The 27,162-nt window shown below is 45.5% G+C and overlaps 1 protein-coding gene across 1 annotated transcript; it reads right to left on the reverse strand.

The window, feature by feature from the left end:
• Window positions 1-43: 43 nt before the first annotated feature.
• On the reverse strand, window positions 44-26,288 carry LOC130478385 (synaptotagmin-15-like). Its single transcript, XM_056850527.1, has 8 exons — window positions 26,150-26,288; window positions 13,538-13,748; window positions 11,329-11,471; window positions 9,527-9,822; window positions 8,486-8,656; window positions 5,853-5,973; window positions 2,225-2,404; window positions 44-180 (listed from the first exon to the last, which is right to left on the reverse strand). The coding sequence occupies exons 1-8, from the start codon at window positions 26,286-26,288 to the stop codon at window positions 44-46; spliced, it is 1,398 nt and encodes a 465-aa protein (XP_056706505.1).
• Window positions 26,289-27,162: the final 874 nt, after the last annotated feature.

The following is a 27,162-nucleotide window of genomic DNA, read 5'->3' on the forward strand; positions in this document are numbered from 1 at the left end:
TACAGAAAGAAAGCATTTATTTCGCAAAGGAGATCCTGATCCATCAGGTGCTCACAGCAAGCGCGTGCCACCTCTTCACCAGCTCCTTCGGCTTGCTGACCATCTCGTTCCAGTGTTCCAGCTCCTTGCCCCGGGTGTACATGAAGGGCCCGACCACCACGCGGCCCAGTGTGTAGGTTTCTACACGGAAGTGAGAAAACAGTATGATTCAAGGCCAATTGAAGTAAATGGGCTTAGAAGGGTCATAACTCTTCTTAGGATGGTCCTACAAGTTTCCTGACCCCATGAGTTGTGTAACACCCCTGCCAACACCAACAATATACATAGCAGTTTCCATCCCTTCTTAACACACGTTCTCTACCTCCTGCTAAAGCTGTCTCCCATCCTCCACTTTCACAGTACACCACCACATGAACACATGAAGCTGCCTTATACTGAATCAGACCTTTGGTCCATCAAAGTCAGTATTGTCTACTCAGACTGGCAGCAGCGGCTCTCCAGGTTCTCAGGCAGAGGTCTTTCACGTCACCTGCTTGCCTAGTCCCTTTAACTGGAGATGCCGGGGATTGAACCTGGGACCTTCTGCATGCCACGCAGATGTTCTTCCACTGAGCCTCAGCCCCTCCTCATCCTTGGTTAAGAAGCTGCTTCCTCCTGCCCAGTAGCTTATGATGCTCTCAAACACCTTTCTTCCACAACCAACTCTTGTGCTACCTTTGAAGACCTGCTTGTTGCCCCTTCGGCATGGGTCAGATCCCACTCTGCATGGGGAACTTTTGAGACTGAGAGCCCATGGGACAGGCAGATGGCATGGTCACATCCCACACTAGTATGAATCCCTACATGGAATGCTCCAGCAGTGGTAGGGAATGTAACTACAAACAAATGTGAGAATCAATTCTAAGCAGGTGGATTTAAAACACAATAGGGTTGCTTATGCATGGGAGTTCTACCTGAGATTCGTTTCTTGCTGGACCCTCACTTTCCTGATGGGAATCTATGCACCAGCAGTTTCCAAACTCAAATCAAGTCCCCGCCCATTTAAATGCTGTTTTGTAACTGGATTACTTTGAAGAGCTTACCGTGAAAGAAAATCCCCCCCAAAACCAATTGCTGCATAAAAAAGTATTTTAAGAACAAAAAACAGAGCAATCTGAAAGGAGGGGGGAAGAGAAATCCAAGCCTTGTTTTAAAAAAACCTTTGTTCTGCTCAAAAAGAGCTCTGGCGAAGCACTTGAATCCCCACCTCTTTACACGCTGCTTTGTAATTGGCTGTGAGAGAAACCCTGCTTGTGTGTCCCATACTTTGCCTTATGCACGGGGATTTCACCTGGGCTGAGCTCAGGGGAGAAGGAAGAATCGGATTAACAGCGGAATGGGAAGTCCTGGGATTTGGGAGGGCTGGCAGTGAGGTCATCTCTGATGGAGGGAAAACTCATGCATAATTCCAAGGAACCACCCGAATAGTAATGCTTCAACATTTCTCAGCAAAAGCTCTGTTTAACAGAATACCTCTTTATCTGCACAGCCAATCAGAACCCCTGATAGGCAAAAGACCCACCTAGTCCACCCCACTTGGTGGGCACCAGAAAAAGTGTTGGCAGGTGCCATGGCACCCATGGGAACCACGTTGAGGAACTCTGCCATACAGAGTTCCATCTTACAGAAGCACTGGGCACCGTTCTTGACTTCATGGCGAGGAAATATTAGTAAGGGTTAAAGGATGCTTCTTTGATAGATTAAGAGTTAATTTGTGTGTGGGGGTGTAGAAGAAGAGAAGGAGTTGGTTTTTATATGCCAACTTTCTCTTCCACTTAAGGAAGAATCAAACCAGCTTACAATCACCTTCCCCTCCCCTCCCCACAACAGACACCCTGTAAGGTAGATGGGGCTGAGAGAGCTGTGACTAGCCCAGGCTGGCTTCATGTGTAGGAGTGGGGATACAAATCCAATTCACCAGATTAGAGTCCGCCACTCCTGTGGAGGAGTGAGGAATCAAACCCGATTCTGCAGATCAGACTCCACTGCTCTTAACCATCACACCAAGCTGGCTCTCCATGTATTCTGCTGTTACAGTCTCCTAGGGGGACCTTCCTATAAACCTGACATAAATCCTGCAAACTGAATATTAGAAATCACACTTAATATCCTTCTAGAAAGATAACAATTTAGCAAGAGAGACCAGGATACCCCAAAATGCCATGGATTACAAGTTGCACCTTACCATTTCCCTCGCCATTCTGGATTGCAAACAAACTCAGGCTTGCTGTGTCCAGCTCCATCTGGTCAATCTTGAAGCTGAACGTCTCATTGAACAAAGGATCGGGGGATCCCAGGACAGTCAAGGTCCTCTTGCTTTTGATGAACTGATTATGGTTCATGAGTGACACTTTGACAAACACGCCTGCAACGAAAAGGTAAGACTGAAAACCAAACAGGCTGGAAGGGTTCAATAGAAAACAATGTTTTGTTTCCATTTTGATTTTGTTTTTTAAGAACCCCAGCACTTTCCAGAAGGCGAATTGCGCTGCGCATTCGTTACCGTCGAGTGCACCCTCCGTTATCTGAACCGCCAAACAGAAGCCCAGACAAATGGGCAGGCTGTTTTCATGAAACCTAAGGTCGATCTAGTTGACAGAGATGGAAGAAGAAGAAGAAGAGGAAGAAGAAGAGGAAGAAGAAGAGGAGGAGGAGGAGGAGGAGGAGGAAGATGAGTTGGTTTTTATATGCCAACTTTCTCTACGATTTAAAGAAGAATCAAACTGGCTTACAATCACCTTACAATCCCCGCAACAGACACCCTGTGAGGTAAGAGGGACAGAGAGAGTGTGACTAGCCCAAGGTCACCCAGCTGTAGGGTTGCCAGGTCCCTCTTTGCCACTGGCAGGAGATTTTTGGGGCGGAGCCTGAGGAGGGTGGGATTTGGGGAGGGGAGGGACTTCAATGCCATAGCGGCCATTTTTCTCCAGGTGATCTGATCTCTATCAGCTCGAGATCAGTTGAATTAGCAGGAGATCTCCTGCTACTACCTGGCAGTTGGCAACCCTACCCAGCTGGCTTCATGTGGAGGAGTGGGGAAGTTCGCCAGATTAGCCTCCACCACTCATGTGGAGGAGTGAGGAATCAAACCCGGTTCTCCAGATCAGAGTCCACCGCTCCAAACCACGGCTCTTAACACTATACTACGCTGCCTCATATATAGTCACAAGTACTCATCACGTCCCACATTAACCTATTCTGCCGCTCAGATTTTGAATTTGAAATTCAGATGTGAATTTTTTATCTCACAATTGGACTGCTTTATGTATTTATCTGCTTCATGTGAAGAAAAGAATGATCAAACAATATTAATTTGGAGGTGTTCAAGATTCATGTGCATCTCTTAATAGTTTGGGCACATCTGTCACAGAGGAAATGCGTCGTTAGCTATTATATGCTGTCAGATGACTGAATCCCATTGTATGTTAGCCATCAAGCACTGTCAGGTAACCTAAATATCACAACATATGAAGGGCATGATGGGAGGGAAGGTGGCCTGGTATAGCCCAATTTTGTCAGATTTCAAAGCTAAGCACTAGATAGGCCAGGTCAGTAGTGGACCCCCAAACCAAGTTGGGGGGGGGGAATGGGGAGGCCAGCAGTTGATGATAATGGAAAGACTTGTGGCTGCCTTCAAGTATAGGCCTGGTGGAAACGTTCTGTTTTGCAGGCCCTGCGAAACTCCTTTAGGTCCTGCAGGGCCCTGATGTTACTTGGTAGACTGCTTCACAAGGCTGGGGCCAGGGCCGAAAAAGCCCTGGCCCTTGTCAAGGACAGCCGCACACTCCATGGGTCAGGGACCACCAGCAAATTGTTGTTCCTTGATCCTCCTTTCCCTTGAAACAGCCTATTGCATGCTCTGAACATGCAACACTGTACTGATGGTGGGGCTAGCTTTTGTGTGTGTGCGCGCACCTTCAAGTCACAGCTTACTTATGGCGACCACATAGGGTTTTCAAGGCAAGAGATGAACAGAGGTGGTTTCTCATTGCCTGCCTCTGCATCACGACTCTGGTAATCCTTGGAGGTCTCCCATCCAAATTCTTGCCAGGGCCGACCCTGCTTAGTTTCCGAGATTTGACGAGATCGGGCTAGCCTGGGGCTATCCAGGGCACAGCAGGGGCTGGCTGGTGCCCTAAATATCACTGGCTTGGGTCCTACATAGTGTGAGCAGAGTCACATTAGATTTTTACCATAGATATCTGTCCCCCCAACACATATCTGAATACGCTCAATTACTGTTATCAGTGACTAAAATTATAGGATTTATACCTCATTGAAAGGTATGTTTCCTTATTAAAAATAGCCACCCCAAGTAATGAGGCAATCTATTTGAATTAGTTAAATTCTTTTTATTGCTGTGCTTCAGAAGTATTAGTATTAAATCGGTATATATGCAATAAATGTCACAAAATGTAAGAAGAGCAGAACAAGCTGGTCTGTACTAGTACTAGTACTATTACATCTTCCTCTTCTCTTTAAAAAGAGTAGAACAAAAACAAATATGGTTCAATGGGTTGGATCCAGCCAGCTTTTTCACTCAATCTCATCCAATTCCTTTCTGCACAACAGCCTCCGTCCCACCTGCCTTTTGTCCATGCAGGTCCCATGGTCCCCAGTATGGGCTTTTAAGTGGTCAAAGGGGTCTCCTTCTCCCTTTTTCGTAAGTAGAAAAGCTGGTTGGATGCAACTCAATGATGCAACCCACCAAAGATCACAAAATCACCCCCATATGGGCTACTGCCCACCAGCTGGTGACCTTTGGAAAAGATCATTTGGCTCAGAATATAGCTCAACCTCAAACTCTAATGAGAACCAGTGTGGAGTAGTGGTTAAGCCTGGCGGACTCTAATCTGGTGAACCAGGTTGGTTTCCCCACTCCTCTACATGAAGCCAGCTGGATGACCTTGGGCTAGTCACAGTTCTCTCCGAACTCTCTCAGCCCCACCTACCTCGCAGGGTGTCTGTTGTGGGGAGTGGAAGGGAAGGAGATTGTAAACCGGTTTGATTCTCCTTAAAGAGAAAGAGAAAGCAGAGAAAGTCGGCACATAAAAATCAACTCTTCTTTTTCTTTTTTAGTTGGGGTACATAAGATAATAAAGAGACAGTTAAATCATAACATCCCATAATGCTACATGTATGTGTGTGGAAAGAGAGAGAGAGAGAGAGAGAGAGAGAGAGAGGTGTAGTGGTTAAAGTGTCGGACTAGGATCTGGGAAACCCAGGTTCGAATCCCTGCTCTGCCATGGAAACTTGCTGGGTGACCTTGGGCTGGTCACACACTCTCAGCCTCAACCCTGACAAGTATTTGGATGGGAGACCTCCAAGCAATACTAGAGGCGGAAGCAGGCATATATATATATCATTTTGGGGGTGTGGAATAGTATAGTATAGCCCTCGATCTTGTCAGATCTCAGAAGCTAAGCAGGGTCAGTACTTGGATGGGAGAGTGCCAAGGAAGACTCTGCAGAGGAAGGAAATGGCAAACCATCTCTGCTTAATCACCTGTCTTGAAAACCCTATGAGGTCACCATAAGTCAGCTGCATCTTGACAGCTCTTTACACACACACACACACACACACACACACACACACACACACACACATATATAATTTTGGCAATTATTCTAAAGCACTCCGCTACGGTTTGTTTTTCAAAATCAAATCCACATTTAATTAATTTATTGAAAGAATTCATATGCCACCTTTCCACCCAATTAGGGCCGTTCAAGGAGGCAAGCACCCAAAAAATCACCTTTTAAAAAATGTTGCTCAAAAACACGATGAATCTTTAAACTTCTCACAACACTTACCGGCAGCCTGTCTGTCGTTCTGGAATCTCAGGCCTCTGGCTCTCAGCACCACCACCGTGAGGCGGCCCAGGTAGTCATTATAGCTGAGGGAAAATTGTATGTCACCATGTTCGGAAGGAGGCTTTATATGGAGAAGAACATTGGTCAATAGCTTCATCAAAACATTATTTCATTTTAATTTTAATTGATTAAATTTTATCTGTATTTTTATAAAGTGATTATTTTATCATGTAATGGGTTTTATTGATAAGGTTTGTATATTTTCTGGCGAATGCCGTAATAATAAATCTTATTATCTTAATTGACCGGGGGGGGGGGACTTGGCAACTGCCAATGTAGCATTAAAATCCACCCCTGCTAAAAGAACCCTCAAATTATCCAATTCACAGACAGATTCCCAGATAAAAGGTTTTATCAATCTGTCTCTAGCTTCGTTGAGCAGATAGCAGCTAAACAAGGAATGCTGAAGAGTGTTTTGACGTTCAAACTTAGTGTGCTTGACTGTGAAAATGCGAACCAACCACCAGGTCTGTTTGGTCTGGCACCAAATTACTTTAATGTCTGCCAAACAAGTTTGTTTTTTCCAAATCTGCATATATGTGAAAACACACTGAGGATTTAAACAGATTGGCAGCCATTAACATCCCTTACGACTACTTAGAAAACACTGAACAGTAGGATTTTTTAAAAAAAACTGCACATATTTATGATTAATTTGTACTATTTGTGATTGATTAAACTGTCTCATTAAAACGACTTCCCGCTGAGCGGAGCGGCAGAGCAGAGAGGATGGGGAGAGCAGAAGTCAATTGATTGGGTCAGAACATGCATATGTGAAAAGTCAATTGTGCTGTACTGCGGTGGTAGAAACGAGGAGGGTAAAGCAACCTGCCAAACAACCACAGATGGGTCAACGAACAAACAGTCCAATGAAAAATCAGCCTCCTGTTCACAACCGGCAAACGGGGTGTGAGCCAAACCAGCGGGCGTTCGAGCATACCTAGATCCAGTGACAGAATCAGCATGCACATCTATCCTACTTGGCGTATGTGTGTTTTTCTTGCCCTTCACCCCCAAAATCACACAAAGGGGCATGTATTCTGTTCCCTGTCTTTCCACTGCCGTCTCAGGTCATTTATGGGTACTTGGACTCAAATTTGCCCATCTGTCTGTCTCGGCTGTTCCTTGGAGTTATGAGTTTTCTGTCCATTAGAGATGACCTCGCTGCCAGCCCTCACAAATCCTGGACCTTCCCGTCCCTCTGTTAACCCAATTTTCCCCTCTCCTCTGAGCTCAGCCCAGGTGAAATCCCTGTGCATGAGGCAAAGCGCAGGGCATGCAAGCTTGGTTTCTCTCACAGCCAATTACAAAGCAGCATGTAAAGAGGCGGGGATTCCAATGCTTCCTGGGAGCGCTTTCTGAGCAGAAGAAAGGCTTTTTTAAAACTGAGACTTGGATTTCTTCCCCCCACCCCTTTCAGACTGCTCTGTTTTTTGTTTTTTTGTTCTTAAAATGGTTTTTTATGCATCAATTGGGTTTCGGGCGGGGGGGATTTTCTCTCACTGTAAGCTCTACAAAGTAAGCTAATTACAAAGCAGCATTTAAAGGGAAGGGGACTTGATTTGAGCATGGAGACTGCTGGTGCATAGATTCCCAACAGGCAAGTGTGGGTCCAGCAAGCGACAAACCTCATGCTCCCATGCATAAATGACCTCAGTGTCTCAGCATTCTTAAGGCGGTGTCCCTCTGCACACAACAACACTATATGGGTCAGAATAGAAAAAAACAAATGACCTCTAGCCACTAGTCTCTGGTTTATGAGGAGTCTTTTCCATGTTACTGGTTTTGCAGCACCTGCAACCCACCCCATGGATCAAATTTGTTAAGTGAAAGGACTTAATAACCACGTGTACCTGTGTCAAGACTGGTTGTCTGGAAGAGAGGCAGGAAGCACCTCAGAAGGGGGAATGCTTGTCGGTGTGATCTGGGCTTGCTTAACTTTAGCTGGATCATGTTACCTCCATGCCAACCTATTCAATGTCCGTATTTTGAACTGTGAGAGCCAGCGTGGTGTAGTGGTTAAAGTGTCGGACTAGTATCTGGGAAACCCAAGTTCAAATCCCCACTCTGCTATGGAAATTTTCTGGGTGACCTTGGGCCAGTCACACACTCTCAGCCTTGACACTGGCAACTATTTGGATGGGAGACCTCCAAGGAATACCCGGGGCGTGAAGTGGAGGCAAGTGCTTGAAAAACACTTCTGAACATCTCTTGCCTTGAAAACCCTACAGGGTTACCAAAAGTCAGCTATGACTTGATGGCAAAAATAACAACTTTTTTTTAAACTGTATTCTGAGCAAACCGAAACAATACAATCACAGGGAACAGATTACTCCATAATATGACTAATTGTCCCAGTCATACATTCCAGATACCTTCTACTTTATGTACATGATCACCATCCTAAACTATACATTCTTTGAATTTGCTTTCCTTCCATCTCATCCGATTGTACGATGCGTGTTGGATTCTCTAGAATTCCACCACCCACTGACAAGGTGGGAGAGTTCTGAATGAAAAACAAACCACTCTGGCATTTCTCTAATGAACTTAACCTTTAATTAGTTGCCTACCTCCAGGGTTTCTGCTTCCAAGTCTCTCCAGATGACAACTTTGTTGTCACCGCTTAAGGTTTCATTTTTTAGAGGGACCATTACTTGGCCTAAGAGAATGTGCTTCTTTTGTTTGTCCACATGGTAGACACAAAACTTCAGTGTCCTCTGGTATAAGGTGTTACTGGAAACCTGAAGAGTAGCAAGCAGAACATTGCAAGTTAAAAACAAGGAGTTTTCTAAACATAGATTTTTGGGGAAAGGTTGCCACAGTGGAATTACATATCTCCAGAAGAGGATGCACACTGCATAACTGTATGAGTCACTGCTCTGGGCAAGAATTCCTTCTAGTCAGGAGACAGGTGCAGAGCAATAACTCATGCTGAAACATCAGAGGTGAGCAATTTTGACTCTTAATACTAGTCATGCAAAAAAAAATCAGTAAATTTCGGGCCTATTGGGCATGATTTTTTTTTGGGTAAGCCCAGATTAAGCCAAATACCCATAACAGTAAAGGGGTATTTTGGCTTTATTTCTCGGTTTACCGAAAAAATTCGGGTCCATTATAGTCTATGGGGATTTTTTTGAAGCTCCTGTGGAGGCATAATTATTCGGCTTTTTCAAGAATCACCTATTTGGCTTCGGGCAGATTTCCAGGTTGTAGTATTCAGTAAAACCCAAACCTGAATATTGCTGAAATGGCTAATTTCGGGTTTATTTTCCATTCGGGTATATTGATGTGCACAACCCTACTTAACACCCTTTAAAATGAAAACTCTGGTTTTAGTTGAGAAAAAAGCCTCGGGGTCAAAAAGAGGGATATTTGGAGCAGGGAAATGGTAGGCAGGGAAAGGGTTAAGTGCCAATTTTTCCAGCTACTTCTGCGCCCCCAGTCACCCCCTCCCAAAGTATTTCTTGGTATGCCAAAAAACCAAAGGGTCACCAGGCTTCCACTGCACACAAGTTGCCTGTAACATGTCATTTGATTCTCACCTATCAGATGCCTAGGAAATAATTCAACATCACATATCCACTCAACATGTCACTGCAAGAAGTGCGTACCTGGAAAATAAAATCCTCATCGAACTGAGGATTGAGAGTTTTGCGCTTGATCTTAGACTGCAAATAGCGTCTCTCGTCCGGCAGCAGGTAGATTTTCACAAAGGGGCTACAGGAGTTAGAAGGAGGCTGCAACTTCCGGGCTTTGGTCAAGGAGACAAGGAGCTTTTCCGACTCCTGCTCGTATTCCACGGAGAACCACAGCCGGCCAATGCAGCCCTCGGGGAAGTCTGTCTCGCTTTTGTCCTCGGGGAACTTATACAGCTCTGGGTTGATGGTTCCTACCTGGTATGCTCCAGCTTCACAATAGGGAAGAAATCAACACAGCAAGTTACCAAATGCACCAAACATACTGGAGAGAGAGAGAGAGAGAGAGAGAAACAGACAGGCAGGCAGGCAGGCAGGCAGACAGAGGGAAGTTCTTCAGGCTTTAATGGGAGATTTTGAACCCATCATGTTCTTTTAATCTAACCTACCTTGTAAAGTTGTTGTCGAGAGGATTGAGTGGAAGAGAATGTGATAACCCCTTGGGGTTCTCACTAGGGACAGAAGTGCGAGATAAATAAAAACATAAAAATTTAGTGGTTAAGGTGTAGGACTAGGACCTGGAACACCCAGGTTCAAATCCCCACTCTGCCAAGGAAACTTGCTGGGTGACCTTGGGCCAGTCACATACACTCAGCCTCGACCCTGGCAAGTATTTGGATGGGAGACCTCCAAGGAATACCAGGGTCTTGATGTGGAGGAAGGCAATGGCAAACTACCTCCAAACATCTCTTGCCTTGAAAACGCTACAAAGTCGCCATAAATCAGCTGTGACTTGACAGCAAAACAAAAAAAATCACACATAGGTGTATTTACTGTTTGATGGCTGCAGTGGCAACTTGCATGTGTGAATGTGCAAAAATATCTCCAGCATGCCCGAGGGAATGTTCACGTCACCTCCCGTTACGTCTTAAGAGCAATACTGTTCAGTGGAGCCTGTTCATACAATTGACTGAGGGTCATCAAGAGAGTGATCTTCAGGTGACACATATACCTGTGTGAAGAGGCTACTCTGCAGACTATGGAACTTAAGGCCCGTTGGCAGGGCACTTTGCCACACTGTAGGTAAGGTTAGCAGAGCTAGAAAACCAAATCAGTCCCACCCATCCTGAGTTGCATTCTATGAAGTCTATGGCAACAACAGCCAAAAAAAAGAGAGATAAATGTTGGCATTCCAGTAGCAGAAAACAACCTTCAGGACAGACCTTCATTTACAGGCAGTGCAGAAGCACAACAAGAGGCCATGGAAAGAGAAGAGTGACCAGAAGAAGAAGAAGAAAGCAGTAACTTTCCCCAGGGAAAAAACTGGAGCTTTTTCTTCTAAAAAGATTCCTCATACGAACATTGTAAATGCAGTTGTGTAGCTATCAGAGCTTTCAACGATCCCACAGATGACCCGTCTGCCGTTCTGGCCAACTGGGGACCATTGCAAGGTGAAGCCCCTGGGACAACAGGTGGCACGAGAATTGAAAACCCTTCCTTCAAAACAATATACACCCTTACTATGCAATCCTATGCAGTTACCCCATGGTAAACACATTGGTTTCAACAAAGCGGAGAAACTCAATATAAGATTGCACTGTTGCGTTTGCTACACTCCATTCAACACTGGAAACCCAGTGTGACCAAGAAAAGAAAGTACCAACCCTCTTTGTTATACAAATGATGCATGGAAGATTCCCTAAAACAATGTATATTGTCGATACAACACGTACTCCAGTTCCTAAAAAGTTTTACTCATCTGGTCAGCGTCGACCTACCTAAGGAATGGAAAGAAGACCGAGGCCCAGAGTCAGGGGTAACATAAGGATCACTGTCATCTTGAATTTGTTCTCCGTTTGTCATATCAATCCAAGCTTGCTTATGAAATTTTGGTGGAACAATGAAAGGGACGCTTCCTGTTCTGCCAAAGACAACCACAGTTTTCAGTCAAATTTGGAACACAAAAAGGAGTCAAGAGACTGTTGTACTTTCTTTAGAAATAAGTTAGCTAAAACTGAGCACTTTGAAACGCAGGAGAGATTTATAGTGCAATAATACTGCTCTGTAAAATCGCTTATCTATAGGGTTGCCAACCTCCAGGTGGTGGCTGGAGATCTCCTGCTATTACAACTGATCTCCCGCTGATAGATATCTGTTCACCTGGAGAAAATGGCCTCTTTGGCAATTGGACTCTATGACATTGAAGTCCCTCCCCTCCCCAAATCCCACCCTCCTCAGTCTCCGCCCCAAAACCTCCCACTGGTGAAGAGGGACCTGGCAACCCTACTTATCTATAACATTTTTATTCCACCGTCCGCAATCCAGGATGCTAGCCATTCCTTATAGGAACAATAAAAGGGATGCTTAAATTTATCATTCACGTACAGATGATTAGGGAGATTAGACGATATATGGAAGGTCTAAACACTTGAAAGTGTTATAGTATTATTATTAATAATAATAACAGCATAATTGTTATTAGTTGATACTTGAGCCAGAAGTGGAAATTATTAATCAGTCCCAAAATCACTGCATGCAGTCACATGGACACATGAAGCTGCCTTATACTGAATCAGACCACTGATCTATCACAATCAGGATTGTCTACTCAGACCAGCAGCGGCTCTCCAGGGTCTCAGGCAGAGGTCTTTCACATCACCTACTTGCCTAGTCCCTTAAACTGGAGATGCCAGGGATTGAACCTGGGACCTTCTGCATTCCAAGATTATGCTCTACCACTGAGCCACAGCCCCTCCCCAGATCAACAATTCAGCTCATACAAAGGTGTTCTGGAAAAGGTCTACTTAAAATAGTGTTGCAAGCTCCCTCTTTGCCACTGGTGGGAGGTTTTTGGGGCGGAACCTGAGGAGGCCGGGGTTTGGGGAGGGGAGGGACTTCAATGCCACAGAGTCCAATGGCCAAAGCGGCCATTTTCTCCAGTTGAATTGATCTCTATCGGCTGGAGATCAGTTGTAATAGCGGGAGATCTCCAGCTAGTGCCTGGAGGTTGGCAACCCTAAATTAAAAACGTATTGTTATTTAGCTTAAAAGGACAAAGGACTGGGCAGCTGGACTAGCCTTTTATAGGTTAAACCGTGAGAAGGGGGTCCCAACCGGACACCTCCTTTCAAATTCTTCAGGAGATGGGTTTTCACAAATCATGGCTAATCTTGTTTGGAAAATATCCTGTTCCAAAATAAGTTTCCCATATCCAGGGTCCCTGACAACTGTTTGTTCCTCCGTCAGCCCGTGTACAAAAACAATTCCCCCCATGCGGTAAGCAGACAACTTGCTGCCGGCCTAAATGACCTTGCTATCCCTAAACATCATTTGGGGCATCTAATGTGTTTTGGTTGACTAACTCCTAAAAATGCAATCTCCTGTACCCTTTAAGGTCAGGGGCCTAGTTGGAAGCTTGGGTCAGCTAGAGGCCTTAGTCAGGCCTTCATGTGGCTTCTAAACTACAGGTTAGAATATATTAAGGTATAAAGATGGTTCTTCTTAAGCCAAACTAATATTTAATATAAAAATTCTCACCACAATGGACCAAGGGTCTGGTTCAGTATAAGGCATCTTTATTTGTTCATGTGTATTTCAAGGGCAGCCCAGCACAGAACGCTGACATTTTGGTCTCCACCCCACCCCCGCCTCATTCCATACCATAATGTGTAGAAGAAGAAGAAGAGTTGGTTTTTATATGCCGACTTTCTCTACCACTTAAGCGAGACTCAAACCGGCTTACGATCACCTTCCCTTCCCCTCCCCACAACAGACACCCTGTGAGGTAGGTGGGGCTGAGAGAGTGTGACTTGCCCAAGGTCACCCAACTGGCTTCATGCGTAGGAGTGGGGAAACAAATCCAGTTCACCAGATTAGCCTCCGCCGCTCATGTGGAGGAGTGGGGAATCAAACCCGGTTCTCCAGAGTCCACCGCTCCAAACCACCGCTTTTAACCACTACACCACGCTGGCTCTCACGCCAATTCACCTTAAATTTTGAGGCTGAACTGAAGATGATGATAGGGCCACAGCTGGTTCCGGCAGACCAGGTGATTTCTCAACAGGGGAGGAAGGGCTGATGAGTTCTTCGTAAGAAGCCCGCAGGTACACCTTCTTCCACAAGAGGTAGGCTGCAATCCCAATAAGGACCAATAAGAGAATTCCACCGACCACGCCTCCGACCACGGCAGCTACCTGTTCTGAGTACACAAAAGCACATTGGCCAATAAGTGAACACTGAGTTGGCTACTCTTCATGTCCTTGGGAATGATCATCATTATTGATTTAATATTTTTTTTAAGCCAGTGGAGGTTAAGCAAGGAGCTCTGGTTCCTTCCCACCTTCCTCCTCCTCAACACACCAGCCTCACTGGCTTCACTGATTCGTTACTCAACCTGGAGCCAGTGCAGCTGGCAGAGCACAGGTTGAATATGCGCTCTACACGGGGTTCCTGAAAGGACCTGTTATAGGCTCTGATATATTACAGCACATACTATGATTTTTGTGTTGTACATATGCAGAAATATTCACTGTAAAACCCAAACTATATATATAAACTGCAAACAATATAGCAGGGGTTTTAATTAACTTTATAAAAGGAAAGAAAGCCTGGATATATTAAACCAGAGGCTTATGTTTCTGAATTATACTGGCAGATATTTCAGTGTCAGTGCTGGTATACAGTGCTGCACTTTTCCTATTTTTTCCGGACCTTCCCCAGCCATTTCAGTGGAGAAGAGCAGAATCCCTGGTAGCCCTTTTCCTAATTTTTCAGCTACAGAACAGCATGTACTGCCCTCCTGCCTTTTCAATGACTTCAGGAGCAGAAATATTTTTCCTCTGAACTTCAAGGATATTCAATGCTGACTCATGATGACATGATGTAATGAAAACAATATATTGCATTTTATTATTTAAACATGAAAACAGAAAGCTAGAAGTTAATTAATGGATTTAAACTCATCGTATGGTTATGAAGATGAGAATGATGATAAAATTGGTTATAAAATGTATAAACAAAACTCAACACTGACTATTTGAGAAATACTATGCTTAGCCTAAAGGGAGTGGATGTCCAAATATGGTCTTCTAAAATAGAGCAACTAAGAACATTCCTAAAACAGGGCTACAGTGTAACCCTCATAAAAATTTCTTAGGATTTTTTCAACTCCTTGTCAAGGTGATTGAAACAGTGTAAATACAGGCAAGGAATGGGCTAGACTTCAGACCTCTTTCAGAGTGTCTCAGAAGAAGGTGTATCGGTATGTATGGCTTCGTATTATTCTAGATATTGTGAATTAGATACTTTGAACTAAATCAGACTTATTTGACTTATATTTTAAGAGTTGGATTTTAAAACTGAATAGTATGTAGAACTTGCTTGCTTTTACTGAATACATTGTAACTGAATGTGAAGACTTTGTAACTTACATATACATTTTTACTGGAAGTACATCAATAAAAAGACTTGCTTTTTTAAAGTAGGTAAAGTAGTTGAGTCCTGCTTAGTAGGTGACTGGCTGAATGGGATAACATATCACTTCTTGGGAAGTGGTCTATTCTAAGAGCCTAGACACTTGAAAGGCACAGACCCGCTTCAGATCTGCGCCGCCGCATTCTGGACCAGTTGTAGCTTCTGGAGTAGTCTCAAGGGTAGCCCTGCATATGGTGAGTTACAGCGGTCTAGCCTGGAGGTGACCGTTGCATGGAACACTGTGGCTAGATCAGGGCGAGACAGGTAGGGGACCAGCTGCCTAATTTGGCAAAGGTAAAAAAAGCACCCTCCCGGCAGTATCTGTGACCTGGGCCTACATTATTCACCCTCATCCAGCCCATTGCTGACTCCAAGCTTCCCCAGGATTAGAGGTTCCCCACAACAGACACCCTGTGAGGTAGGTGGGGCTGAGAGAGCTCTAAGAGAGCTGTGACTAGCCCAAGGTCACCCAGCTGGCTTCGTGTGTAGGAGTGGGGAAACCAACCTGGTTCTCCAGATCAGAGTCCACCACTCCAAACCACCGTTCTTAACCACTACACCGTGGCTCAGAGGGGCCGTGGCTCAGTGGTTGAGCATCTGCTTGGCATGCAGAAGGTCCCAGGTTCAATCCCCAGCATCTCCAATTAAAGGAACTAGGCAAGGAGGTGATGTGAAAGACCTTTGCCTGAGTCCCTGGAGAGCCACTGCCAGTCTGAGTAGACAGTACTGACTTCGATGGACCAAGGGTCTGATTCAGTATAAAGCAGTTTCATGTGTTCATGTGTTCATGCTGTCTCTTAAGTGGAAAGATAGGTAGAACTGGGAATCATGCCTGGCCATCTCCTCCATGGGTATGTTTTTCCCCTATCAAACTGAAAAGGTGCTTCTGTGTAACATACCACAATTTGTGCTAAGTGCTCACGCACACCCCAAGAGAATCAAGAGCTGACATTTACACAACTGCGACGTGAGGAATGCTTCACCAACAGTTTAATCACATTCTTAAACACATTTGCCCCTCCCCAGCCGGCATGGAGCCAAGCCGCCTTTTCATTCCAGCTGGTGTAATTCCCATCATTATGCTGAGCTCAAATAGAACGGGTCAGGATTTAGATCGGTGGAAATTAAAGCCACTTTTTTTGGTTCACTGGTTTTGAAAAGTATGTTTCATCATACCTGGTCTAAGCACAGCAGCATGACGTAGCCAATCAATTCTCAAGAAACCTTGTTCAGAAGACCAAAAAAGTGCGCCATGCTGAGTCCTGCAGGCCCATTGTTCTACCCTGGGGCATGGGGAATTTACTCACCTGGCTCAGGTCCTAAGTCACTAGACCCTAATGAGGAGTTCCCCTGTCCAGTTTTATTCCACCCCTCCCAGAACATTCAGAATTCCTTTTCACGGCAACCACCAGGCAAAGAATTAGATTTTGAAATAAACATGTTCTGCAATTGCTATCCAACCATTCAAAGACAACAGGATGAAATATTATATCTTCATTTACATCTCCAGTGTGGCAAAGTTGTTTGAGTTTCTGACTAAGAAGTTGGAGCACTAGAGACTTCAAAATTGGAGACGCTGTGACATAACTTCTGGTTTCAGGCCTGGAAGAGATGTCACAGCATTGGTGACACTCTAGGAATTTCCCAAATCTCAATGGTTTTTACCATAGAGGTTTGGGAAATTCTTAGCACATTGTGTGACACCGTGATGTCACTTCCATGGGGTGGCAGAAGGTTGCCCTAAACCAGGTTTAAATCCTCACTCCATCATGGAAGCTTGCTGGGTGACCCTGGGCCATTCACTCTGCCTTAACCTAACCTACCTCCCAGAGTTGTTGTGAAGATAACACAGGAGAGGGGAGAATGATATAAACTGCTTTGGGTCCCCGTTGGGGAGAATAGCATGGTATAAAAATCTAAATAAACAAAGTATGACCCGTCCTTAACACAAACCCCACCCCAAAGGTACGGAAGAAACTAGAACATTTAAAATACTCTGCAGTCATTCTACAGGCAACATTAGCACTCAAAAGATATACATCTTGTATTCAACAGGCAATCCAAATCAAATAAAACTGGTTACATGCAAGCAAGAGCCTCCTCCTCTAATAAGTAATCAAAAGGAGAAACTGTTAACTCATTATTAGCAGCAAGCTCTGTAGGAAGGTTGTCTACATTCCCATTTTCATTGGGGTTCTGGAGCTTGGGTTGCCCCGTGCCGGGAGAATGACCAGTCCCTTTAATAGAGGCTTAATGGGATGTCATGTACCAGGGGGATGTTCTTTACCTCCAATCCATGAAAACCTTCAGCTGCCCCTATCCACACATGAAGCCTTCTGTTCAAGGGACAGAACATTTTTTCTCCAGGTCTGTTGGTGACCCTACCTGGAGGTGGGAAGAAATGAACGGTGTGCACAAAGGCTCAGCCTGGCCCTCAGCATGTTTACTCAGAAGTAAGTCCTGCGGAGTGCAAGAGGACCTGTTTCCCAGTAGGTGTGCTCAGAAATTCAGCAGTCTGGTTTCGCTCTCTAGTACTTCTAGCCCCTCATCCCTCTTTGTGGTAGGCCGTCAATGCTCCCATTTTACAGATGTGGAAACCGAGGCTCTATAAAAGAGCTGAAGCCTGGCTTCCCAGATCCCATTCCAACCCCTGCACCCTATCCCCGAACAGACAGAGCATGGATACTGAAGACCAAGGGTGTCGATTTCGGTTAATGTTCTTAGAAACAGCCACAAATCCCCCTGGGATCACAGGCATTCATACAAAGGTGGGGGGAAAAGATGACTTAGCCAAAATCCCTCCTTCTACTTGATTATCCCAGATTGAGGAACTCCAGTTTCCTTGACAGAGTGGTTGCCACAAATCTTACATAGGTTATTTCAACAATGTGGCTTAGACAGGACCATTACAGTGCGATCCTATGCAAAACAGCTCCGGTCCCAAAGCCTATTTCAACGAGCGTCGACTGGAGTAACTCTACACCAGTGTTAGAGAAAACAAGTCGGCTTCACCAAGCGACATCCACGGGTGTAGCCGGTGTAAGGGAAATATCCTTTCCGCTGCAAGTTGCTGTGGGAAATCCCCACCCACCCAATTTATCCACCGGACGAACATTAAAGTGGAGATATTGGCAGAGATTAGGGGCACTTGGGTGCCCACTTGGGAAGGCCCATTGTGTGGACAAGAACAGATATCACCTGCCTTGCCCCACTCACTCCAAGTTAGGGATGCCAGCCTCCAGGTGGGACCTGGGGATCCCCCGGAATGACAGCTCTTCTCCAGACTACAGAGATCCATTCCTCTGGAGAAAAGGGACGCTTTGGAGGGCGGGCTCTGTGGCAATGTACCCCACTGAGGTCCCTCTGCTCCCCAGGATCCATCCCCAGATCTCCAGGAGTTTCCCAGCCTGGATCTAGCAAACCTACCCCCACATCCCCTGCCAGTGGCCAGGAGGGACCTGGCAACCCTACTCCAAGTCCATATAACATCTTTGCCCCAAACTGGGACCACACAGGTTGTAGGCGCTGACTAAAGGAATGTATGTCGCACGCACAGACAGACAGAGCAGCTTTTCCCAAACGACAGATAGCGCCAGTTCTTGCCGACAGTTCCAAGCGCAAGTCCTTACCAGGCATGGGTCCTCTGGAGATACAGAACTGGAGCCTGTGCCAATATTCCAGCTGTGCTGTTAGATCCTCAGCCCCATCTTTCCCCTGCAGGGATCCAGCTCTGTGCCTCCTTTCACCTCAGCAGCTGTTCTTTCTCCCCCCTGGCTCTTTCTCCGGCCAGCGTTCAGGGTGGGCGACGGGCGTGGGAGCAACAGCCAAGACTTCTCCTTGCCTGGTGACCTCAGGTGCCAGCTGGCAACTCCCACCCCCCTGGATCTCTCGTGTACCTGACAGCCCGAGGTCACACACACGGAGGCAGGAAGGGCTGGAGTTCAACCCTTTCTACCTGCTCTTTCTTGTCTTCCCCGTTGGCCGCTGTAGCGGCTCCTCCTTCTGGTCACAGACAAGATCTGGAATACTTCGCAGACTGCTGGGCCCTGCCAACTCCGGCAATCTGGGGAAGGAACAGTATAAGTGGTCTTGCCAGTTGCCACCCTTTCCTTCCTGACAAGTGTGGAGATTTCCTGAAGGAGGGGCATTGTTCTCACAGAGTCAAACGGTAAAGTCTCCAAAGCCTTCGCAAAGATTGTTCATTTCATTAAATAAGCCAAAATATTTCTCTGATTGCTCGGTAGAACATTTCTCGCTAGAGAAATTCTGATTGCTCAGTGAGAGATTCAAAACAGATAAAAGGAAGTATTTCTTCACACAACAAATAGTTAAATTGTGGAACTCCCTGCCCCAAGATATGGTGATGGCTGCCAACATGGAAGGCTTGAAGAGGGAAGTGGACATGTGCATGGAGGAGAGGGCTATTCATGGCTACTAGTAAAAATGGATACTAGTCATGATGCATACCTATTCTCTCCAGGATCAACGGAGCATGCCTTTTCTATTAGGTGCTGTGGAACACAGGCAGGAGGATGCTGCTGCAGTAGTTTTGTTTGTGGGCTTCCCAGAGGCCCCTGGTTGGCCCCTGTGTGAACAGACTGCTGGACGTGATGGACCTTGGTCTGATCCAGCAAGGCTTTATGTTCTTCTGTTTTTAATACCCAACGGAGCCAGCTAAGGGCAGATTATGAGCTCGTGGAAGCAGGCATTTCCCTAGGCAGGTGGGGAATTGTTTGTGCAAACAGACATCATGCAAAAGATTCCCTGTTCATATGGTTGCCAGCTCTGGGTTGGGAAATACATGGATATTTTGGGGGGTGGATCCAGGGAAGGGCAAGAGGGAAGGGACCTCAGTGGGGTATAATGTCATAAAGTCCACCCTCCAAAGCATCCATTTTCTCCAGGGTAACTGATCTCTGTATCCTGGAGACTAGTTGTAATTCCGAGAGATCTCCAGCCACTACCTGGAGATCAAGAACGGTACATGCCTTCCTCATGACAGATGTGATATTATTCACTGGCATTTGAGTCAAATATACTAGCTCAAGCCACCTTAAGCCCGATGGACAAAGCATCAGCGAAATAGGAAAATACCGGAATCCTATTTCGGGCTTAAAATATTCTAAGGAAATTCTCCTCAAAGTAACGGGCAATTTAGCCCCAATTCTTGTTACAATATACTTTAAAATCAAGTTTTGGCTCAAAATTCTTCGGCTACATACAGCCAACATCGATCTGCAACTACTTTTGCCTGCAGTACCTGTTTCATCTGCAGCTCGGCATGCCGCTAGTGCCGCCCCAGTGAACGGATCTCCAGCCTTCACCTGGAACTTGGCAACTGGGAGACCTCACCCGGCGGAATTTATTTTCACCACGGAACTTTGTTTGCTTCTGTTTCACTGTATAAGGTTTGATTTTTATGACTGAGTTATAAAAAGTCTTATTGATGTTTCCAGTAGCCATCAGTGCTTGTTATTTTCCTTCAACACTACCTGGAGAGTGGCAACCCTACATGTTCACTTCCCCGAGAGAAGCCTGTCTCAGATACAGATTTTTGCAATTTGGTGCTTTAGAAAGAAAAAAAGGAGGCATCTCATAAAACAAAAAGAAATTCCAATTTTTTAGGTAAACCAAGAGTAAATTCTTGCTAAGGATAATGGCGGTGTGTGCATGCAAAGAACACACTGTCTCAGAGAATGATTTTGCACCATCAGCTTTGAGTGTACAAAATCAGCAATAGGTATAAGAGGAGTGAGAACCACATTAGAAGGGTTGCCAACCTCCAGGTGGGGCCTGGAGATAGTGCTGCCAACCTCCAGGTGGGGCCTGCAGATCTCCCGCTATTACAACTGATCTCCAGGCAATAGAAATCAGTTCCCCTGGAGAAAGTGGCCGCTTTGGCAGTTGGGCTCTATGGCATTGAAGTCCCTCCCCTCTCCAAACCCCACCCTCCTTAGCCTCCATCCCCCAAATCCAGGTATTTCCCAACCTGGAGCTGTCAACCCTACCTGTAGAGCTCCCAGAATTACAACTGCTCTCCAGACTAGAGACCTGTTCCCTTGAAGAAAATAAGAACATAAGAACATACAAAAAGCCCTGCTGGATCAGACCCAGGCCCATCAAGTCCAGCAGTCTGTTCACACAGGGGCCAACCAGGTGCCTCTAGGAAGCCCACAAACAAAACAACTGCAGCAGCACCATCCTGCCTGTGTTCCACAGCACCTAATATAATAGGCACGATCCTCTGATACTAGAGAGAATAGGTATGCATCATGACTGGTATCCATTTTTACTAGTAGCCATGGATAGCCCTATCCTCCATAAATATGTCCACTCCCCTCTTCAAGCCTTCCAAGTTGGCAGCCATCACTACATCCTGGGGCAGGGAGATTTTGGGGGGTGGAGCCTGTGGAAGGCAGGGTTTGGGGAGGGGTGGGGCTTCAATGCCATAGAGTCCAATTGCCAAAGTGGCCATTTTCTCCAGGGGAACTGATCTCTTATCGCCTGGAGATCAGTGGCAATAGCGGGAGATCTCCAGCCACCATCTCGAAGTTGGCAAACCTAAAACAGTACCTTTTCCAGTTTATGATGTTTTAACCCTACTGTTCACAATTCTCCTCCCCCACACTTATGTGTGGAGCTGTATTTACTGGCCGAGGATTTGCTTGATGCATCTTGTGATTTGTGTGCGTAGAAGTCAGGGTGGGAAAAGCTGCTTTCTTTTCCAGTCTCCTCTGTTTCCCATCCCCCCCAAGGTTCTTTCTCGCAGCGCCTTCCTCAATTTGAGCGGGGTGAGAGCTGAAAGTGAACAACAGTAAATGCATGTAATTTGCATTCAAACAATGAAACTTCTTGGAGGGAAGTTGGGTGGGGAGGTAGAATTCGCAAATTCACTGACATATTTTATTTTATACCATTTTCTTTGTTTGCCTCAACAAAGTGGGGATGGGAGGTGTGGGGAGAAAGACAGAGGGAAATGGGGTGGGGTGGGGGGGAAGCACCCATTAGAAAGATCACGGGCATCCCGGGCCACCCACTTCTCACAGCAACCCGAGAATGCTGACTTTGTTCTGTAGTTTTTTTATTTATGTCCCCAGAAGGTATGAGGATAAATAGGCCTGGCAAATACACTGTGTCAACTCATTTTCTGGCCCTCGATCAGGAACTGGTGGTTCCTGTGCCAAAGCTGGCCCTCTAGTAGGGTTGCCAACCCCAGGGCTGGAGATTTGGGGGTGGAGGCTAGGGAGGGTGGGGTTTGAGGAGGGGAGGGACCTCAGCTGAGGGTAATGCTATAGAGCCCACCTTCCCAAGCAGCCATTTTCTCCAGGGGAACTGAGCCCTATAGTGTGGGGATAGGGTCGCCAACCTCCAGGTGGTGGCTGGAGATCTCCAGCTATTACAACTGTTCTCCAGGCAACAGAAATCAGTTCCCCTGGAAAAAATGGCTGCTTTGGCAATTGGACTCTATGGCACGGAAGTCCCTCCCCTCTCCAAACCCCGCCCTCCTCAGGCTCCACCCCCAAAATCTCCAGGTATTTCCCAACCCGGAGCTGGCAACCCTATGTAGGATGCAAAAAGCCACTCGTTCTTTGGCCAGATTCAACCAAGAACTGAGACAACTCGGGTTTTTAGAAGCAAGAGGGTAATTTATTTTGCTAGCAAGGAAAGAGCTTGCCTCGTGGCTGGAAAATAGGACTCTTTCAAAATGTCCACGCCTCCCATCTCAGTTTTTATACAGTTTCAAAGCCTTTTGTCCTCTCAGATTTCATGATGCAGTATAATGTGTCCACCCCATGAGCTCAATTTACTAACTTGTTGATTCTGCACCGGTCACTGACATCATTCTTAAGAGTGGACACCTGTTCAAAACCTTTAGCAGAAGTAAACATTTGTTAGGCTATACTGCTCCCTACTGGCTTATATAGATAACTACAGCTTACAAATATTATTTTAATACACTTGTGCCTTTATAGAATAATACTTTTGGTGCTCCCATATTCTTTATATATCTTGTGAATGACTAACATGCTAGGATTAAATCAAATAAATTGAAATTCTACACTTCCTTCACCTACGTGGAGATCATTTATAATTGTGGGAGATCTCCAGGCTCCCCTTGGAAGTTGGGAACCCTACATCAGGGAGTGTGTGCCCCTCCACTCCCCCAGTCACAGAAGGACACTGAGGGGACTTCTGAGGGGAATGAGGTCCTTGGCCTTTCACCACCATGTTCCTTCCGCAAAACGGGCCTCCAATAAAATGCATTGCTGAGAACATCCCCCAGAGTCCTCAGTAATGCACAGAGGTTCCTCAGGAAATAGGGACGGGGCTTTCTTGACAGGCAAGGCATGTATGGAGCACCCTTAAGAGGGATCATTTGAAAAGTGCTGCAGTAGGCAGGTACATTTGGAAAGAAAAAGACGGCAAGACCCCCACCTCCTGTCAAACGGAAATACTGCACCACCCTCTAAAAAAAAACAGGAGCGTGCCCTCCTTCCTTGCTGTCTGCAACTAAATGAGAATTATTCCAGCGTGGGGAAGGATAATGCCGTGCATGCTTTAAGATTACACGGAAACCAATCTTTTTATGCCCAGTCTGCTCATATTTGCATGAGGTGAAAGTGCAGGCCTGAAGGCCCCAGGAAAAATGGGGGGGTGGTGGTTTTCGCAGGCCACATCTCTAGCGGTGTCCCATTAGGGTTGCCAGGCCCCTCTTTGCCACCGGCAGGAGGTTTTGGGGGCGGAGCCTGAGGAGGGGAGGGGCTTCAATGCCATAGAGTCCAATTGCCAACGCGGCCATTTTCTCCAGGGGAACTGATCTCTAGCGGCTGGAGGTCAGTGGTAATGGCAGGAGATCTCCAGCTGGTAGCTGGAGGCTGGCAACCCTATGTCCCATCCAAATACTAACCAGGTACCACCCGGCTTAGCTTTCAACATCAGACAAGATCAGGCTAGCCTGGGCCATTTAGGTCAGGGTAGAATACTTTATCAGTATCCAATATCTGGGTTCGTTTAGGGCAGTGGTTCCCAACCTTTTTTTGACCAGGGACCACTAGGACTTTTTTGTTCGGTGCAGGGACCCCAAGGTTCAAAATAAAAATTCCAGGAATTTGAAAATAAACTTTAATCATAACTGTTAGTTAAACATTAAACTTAGAATTATATTTGAATATATATATTTTATAATAGAGAACTTTTAATTGAAAATATTAATTTATTATGGGTTTATACCTTTGTTTCGCGGACCTTAATTTAGTTCTCGCGGACCCCTGGGGGTCCATGGACCCCTGGTTGGGAACCAGTGGTTTAGGGGGAAGAATGGCGATCCACTGCACAATTACAGTTTACATCTCTCTTCTGTTTCCATTAGAGGTAAGATCTAATACCCCTTAAATCCATTATTATCCTTCCCTCCAGTTCTCAGGGATGTACTTTATTTAGTAAAGAAGAGCAAAGAGGCGCTTTTAAAAAAAAAAATTCATATATTAATCCCCTTTATGATCATAAGGGGAAGTTATATAAAACTCATAGATTACAGCAAGATTTGGTTGTATAAATGCCATTACTCCACTTCAATCTGCTGCAGAGGCGACCCCGCAGATTATCGCGGGCGAGAGTCAACAACGGCGTTTCAAATAGCATCATAATACCATCCTATCCATTGCACAATGGAAGTTGCATTAACAATCAACGCTCCGCCAGTGAAAGCTGAACGAGGCAAATTGAACATCATGCAAGTACATTATCACCGAGCGATGGCAAACCACCTCTGATTGTCTCTTTCCTTGAAAACCTTATATAGTCGCCATGAGTCCGCTGTGAATTGACGGTAACAATAACAACAAAAACAACCAACCGGTGTAACAGTCTTATACTGGGGGAAGCTGAACGTCTTAGTCATTAATGGCTTTATGAAATCCGCAGAAGAAATAAGATCTTATCCCTTCTTTATGGCCTCCCCTCATACCGTAGAATGGATGCTTTGTTCTCAGAATGCATTTTTTTAAAGACAGAAGGTGGAAGATTGTGCTGCTGCTGCTGTTTTTTGCATGTATTCCTCTCCTTTTTTGGGGTAATTCGACAGAATTTAGGACCTCAGCATGTCTTCATCCGGCCCTCCTCCTGCATCTTTGCATGCATGATGAGAGGAGCTGCAGGGAGACAGGGAAGGGGGGCGAGACATTACAGAGGGCCATAGAGTTTCTGGTGATTCCTAGAGAGGTGTGTCATCACTTCCAGGTTTCCCCCAGAAGTGATGTAACACCATTGAGGGGACAGGGATTTTTTTTACTTTACTTTTCTCCCGCCATACTGAAGAACTAGCATCAAGACGAATCATTGCTGGAAGCGGTACCTTCTACAAAAGGCATAAATGCCACAACTTTTGAACAATTTGTGGCATTTATGCCTTTTGTAGAAGGTTGTACAGCTGTGGATATACCATTGCCAAATATAGCACAGGTTGCTATTTTTTTTAATTCTGTGATATAGTGTTCATGCTTTTTGCATAGTTTGAATTAGATGATTTTTGCCATATGTAGTATACATTTTTACTTTTGGAACTATAGTGTCAAGTGTATTTTTATACTAATATGTGTGTATGTGTGTGTGGGGGGGGCACAAGTATTATCCTATACTAGAAATTAGGGTTGCCAACCTCCAGGTACTAGCTGGAGATCTCCCTCTATTACCACTGATCTCCAGCCAATAGAGATTAGTTCACCTGGAGAAAATGGCCGCTTTGGCAATTGGACTCTATGGCATTGAAGTCCCTCCTCTCCCCAAACCCCGCCCTCCTATGGCTCCACCCCAAAAACCTCCTGCTGGTGGCGAAGAGGGACCTGGCAACCCTACTAGAAATAATTACGTGATTAACTGTATATTTGTTTATATTCTCCTTGCATTATATTCTCCTTGCATCCTGACTTTGTGTTTCTTTCTTCCTTGCTGCAAGGACCTCTTCTCTTTTCCTTTTTTGGGTGGTTGCAACCCCAAGGGAAGGTCACTCAGTAACTGGAGAGGATTCCTCTGTGGTCCAGACCCTTGACTCAGTCCACTTCCTGCCCCCAGCTCTCTTGGGTCTCCTTATCGTCCCGGCCTTGATTCCAGGGAAGTCATAACACCGACCTCGTTCTTCCTTGCACATGACTGTGATGTCAAATAACATCCTGCCACATGCTTGCAGCTCCACAGTTCCTATGCTTAGCAGGTCCCAGGTCTCGAAAGGGCTGAAGATGATTGGATTACACGACTTCCAACTGAACATGGTGGATTACAACTTTGGATGTTCTGTCACGTTAAAATGTTCATGCCAATAGAAAGCCAGCAAGTAGAAAGGTTCCATCCCCTCTCTTTGGCTTGGTTTGCCAGTTTGCGGTTTGCAGGGAGAACATCCAAAAGGATGATCTTCCTCTTTCAGTCTGATGTCCATTCTGCCACCTCAGGTCTATGCCACTTAGGGTTGCCAGGTCCCTCTTTGCCACCGGCGGGAGGTTTTTGGACGGAGCCTGAGGAAGGTGGGGTTTGGGGAGGGGAGGGACTTCAATGCCATAGAGCCCAATTGCCAAAGCCGCCATTTTCTCCATTGGAACTGATCTCTATCAACTGGAGATCAGTTGTAATTGCAGGAGATCTCCAGCTAGTACCTGGAGGATAGAGACCATATACATGACATATACACAACACAATTATATACAATAAGTACAGTTCGCACAAAAAATGTAGAGAAATTTCCAAAGGTCTCAACTGAGTACCAAAAATATATAGAGGAAGTTCCAAAGGTCTCAACTGAGTACCAAATGAATGCTAATATTGTAATCCTTGTGTAAAGTTCATATAGAGCCACAATCATTGATTGCTGTGGATCTGAAACGGCCCTATCCATCGATGATTGTGGCTCTATATGAACTTTACACAAGGATTACAATATTAGCATTCATTTGGTACTCAGTTGAGACCTTTGGAACTTCCTCTATATATTTTTGGTACTCAGTTGAGACCTTTGGAAATTTCTCTACATTTTTTGTTTGAACTGTACATATTGTATATAATTGTGTTGTGTATATGTCACATATATGATCTATGTTTCACCTCAGTAGCTTATAAATATTTGCACTTTGTGTATATAGTTTCCTGTACTG

The sequence above is a fragment of the Euleptes europaea genome, chromosome 5, assembly GCF_029931775.1.
Source record: "Euleptes europaea isolate rEulEur1 chromosome 5, rEulEur1.hap1, whole genome shotgun sequence".
NCBI classification, from domain to species: domain Eukaryota; kingdom Metazoa; phylum Chordata; class Lepidosauria; order Squamata; family Sphaerodactylidae; genus Euleptes; species Euleptes europaea.

Coding starts and splice junctions, on each gene's coding strand:
- LOC130478385 (XM_056850527.1), bottom strand. CDS start 26,288: ATGTTCAGTTGGAAGTCGTGTAATCCAATCATCTTCAGCCCTTTCGAG. Junction 13,749..26,149: donor CATGTGCAAGGAAGAACGAG/GTCGGTGTTATG, acceptor TTGTGTACTCAG/AACAGGTAGCTGCCGTGGTC. Junction 5,974..8,485: donor TGGAAGCAGAAACCCTGGAG/GTAGGCAACTAA, acceptor CTCCATATAAAG/CCTCCTTCCGAACATGGTGA.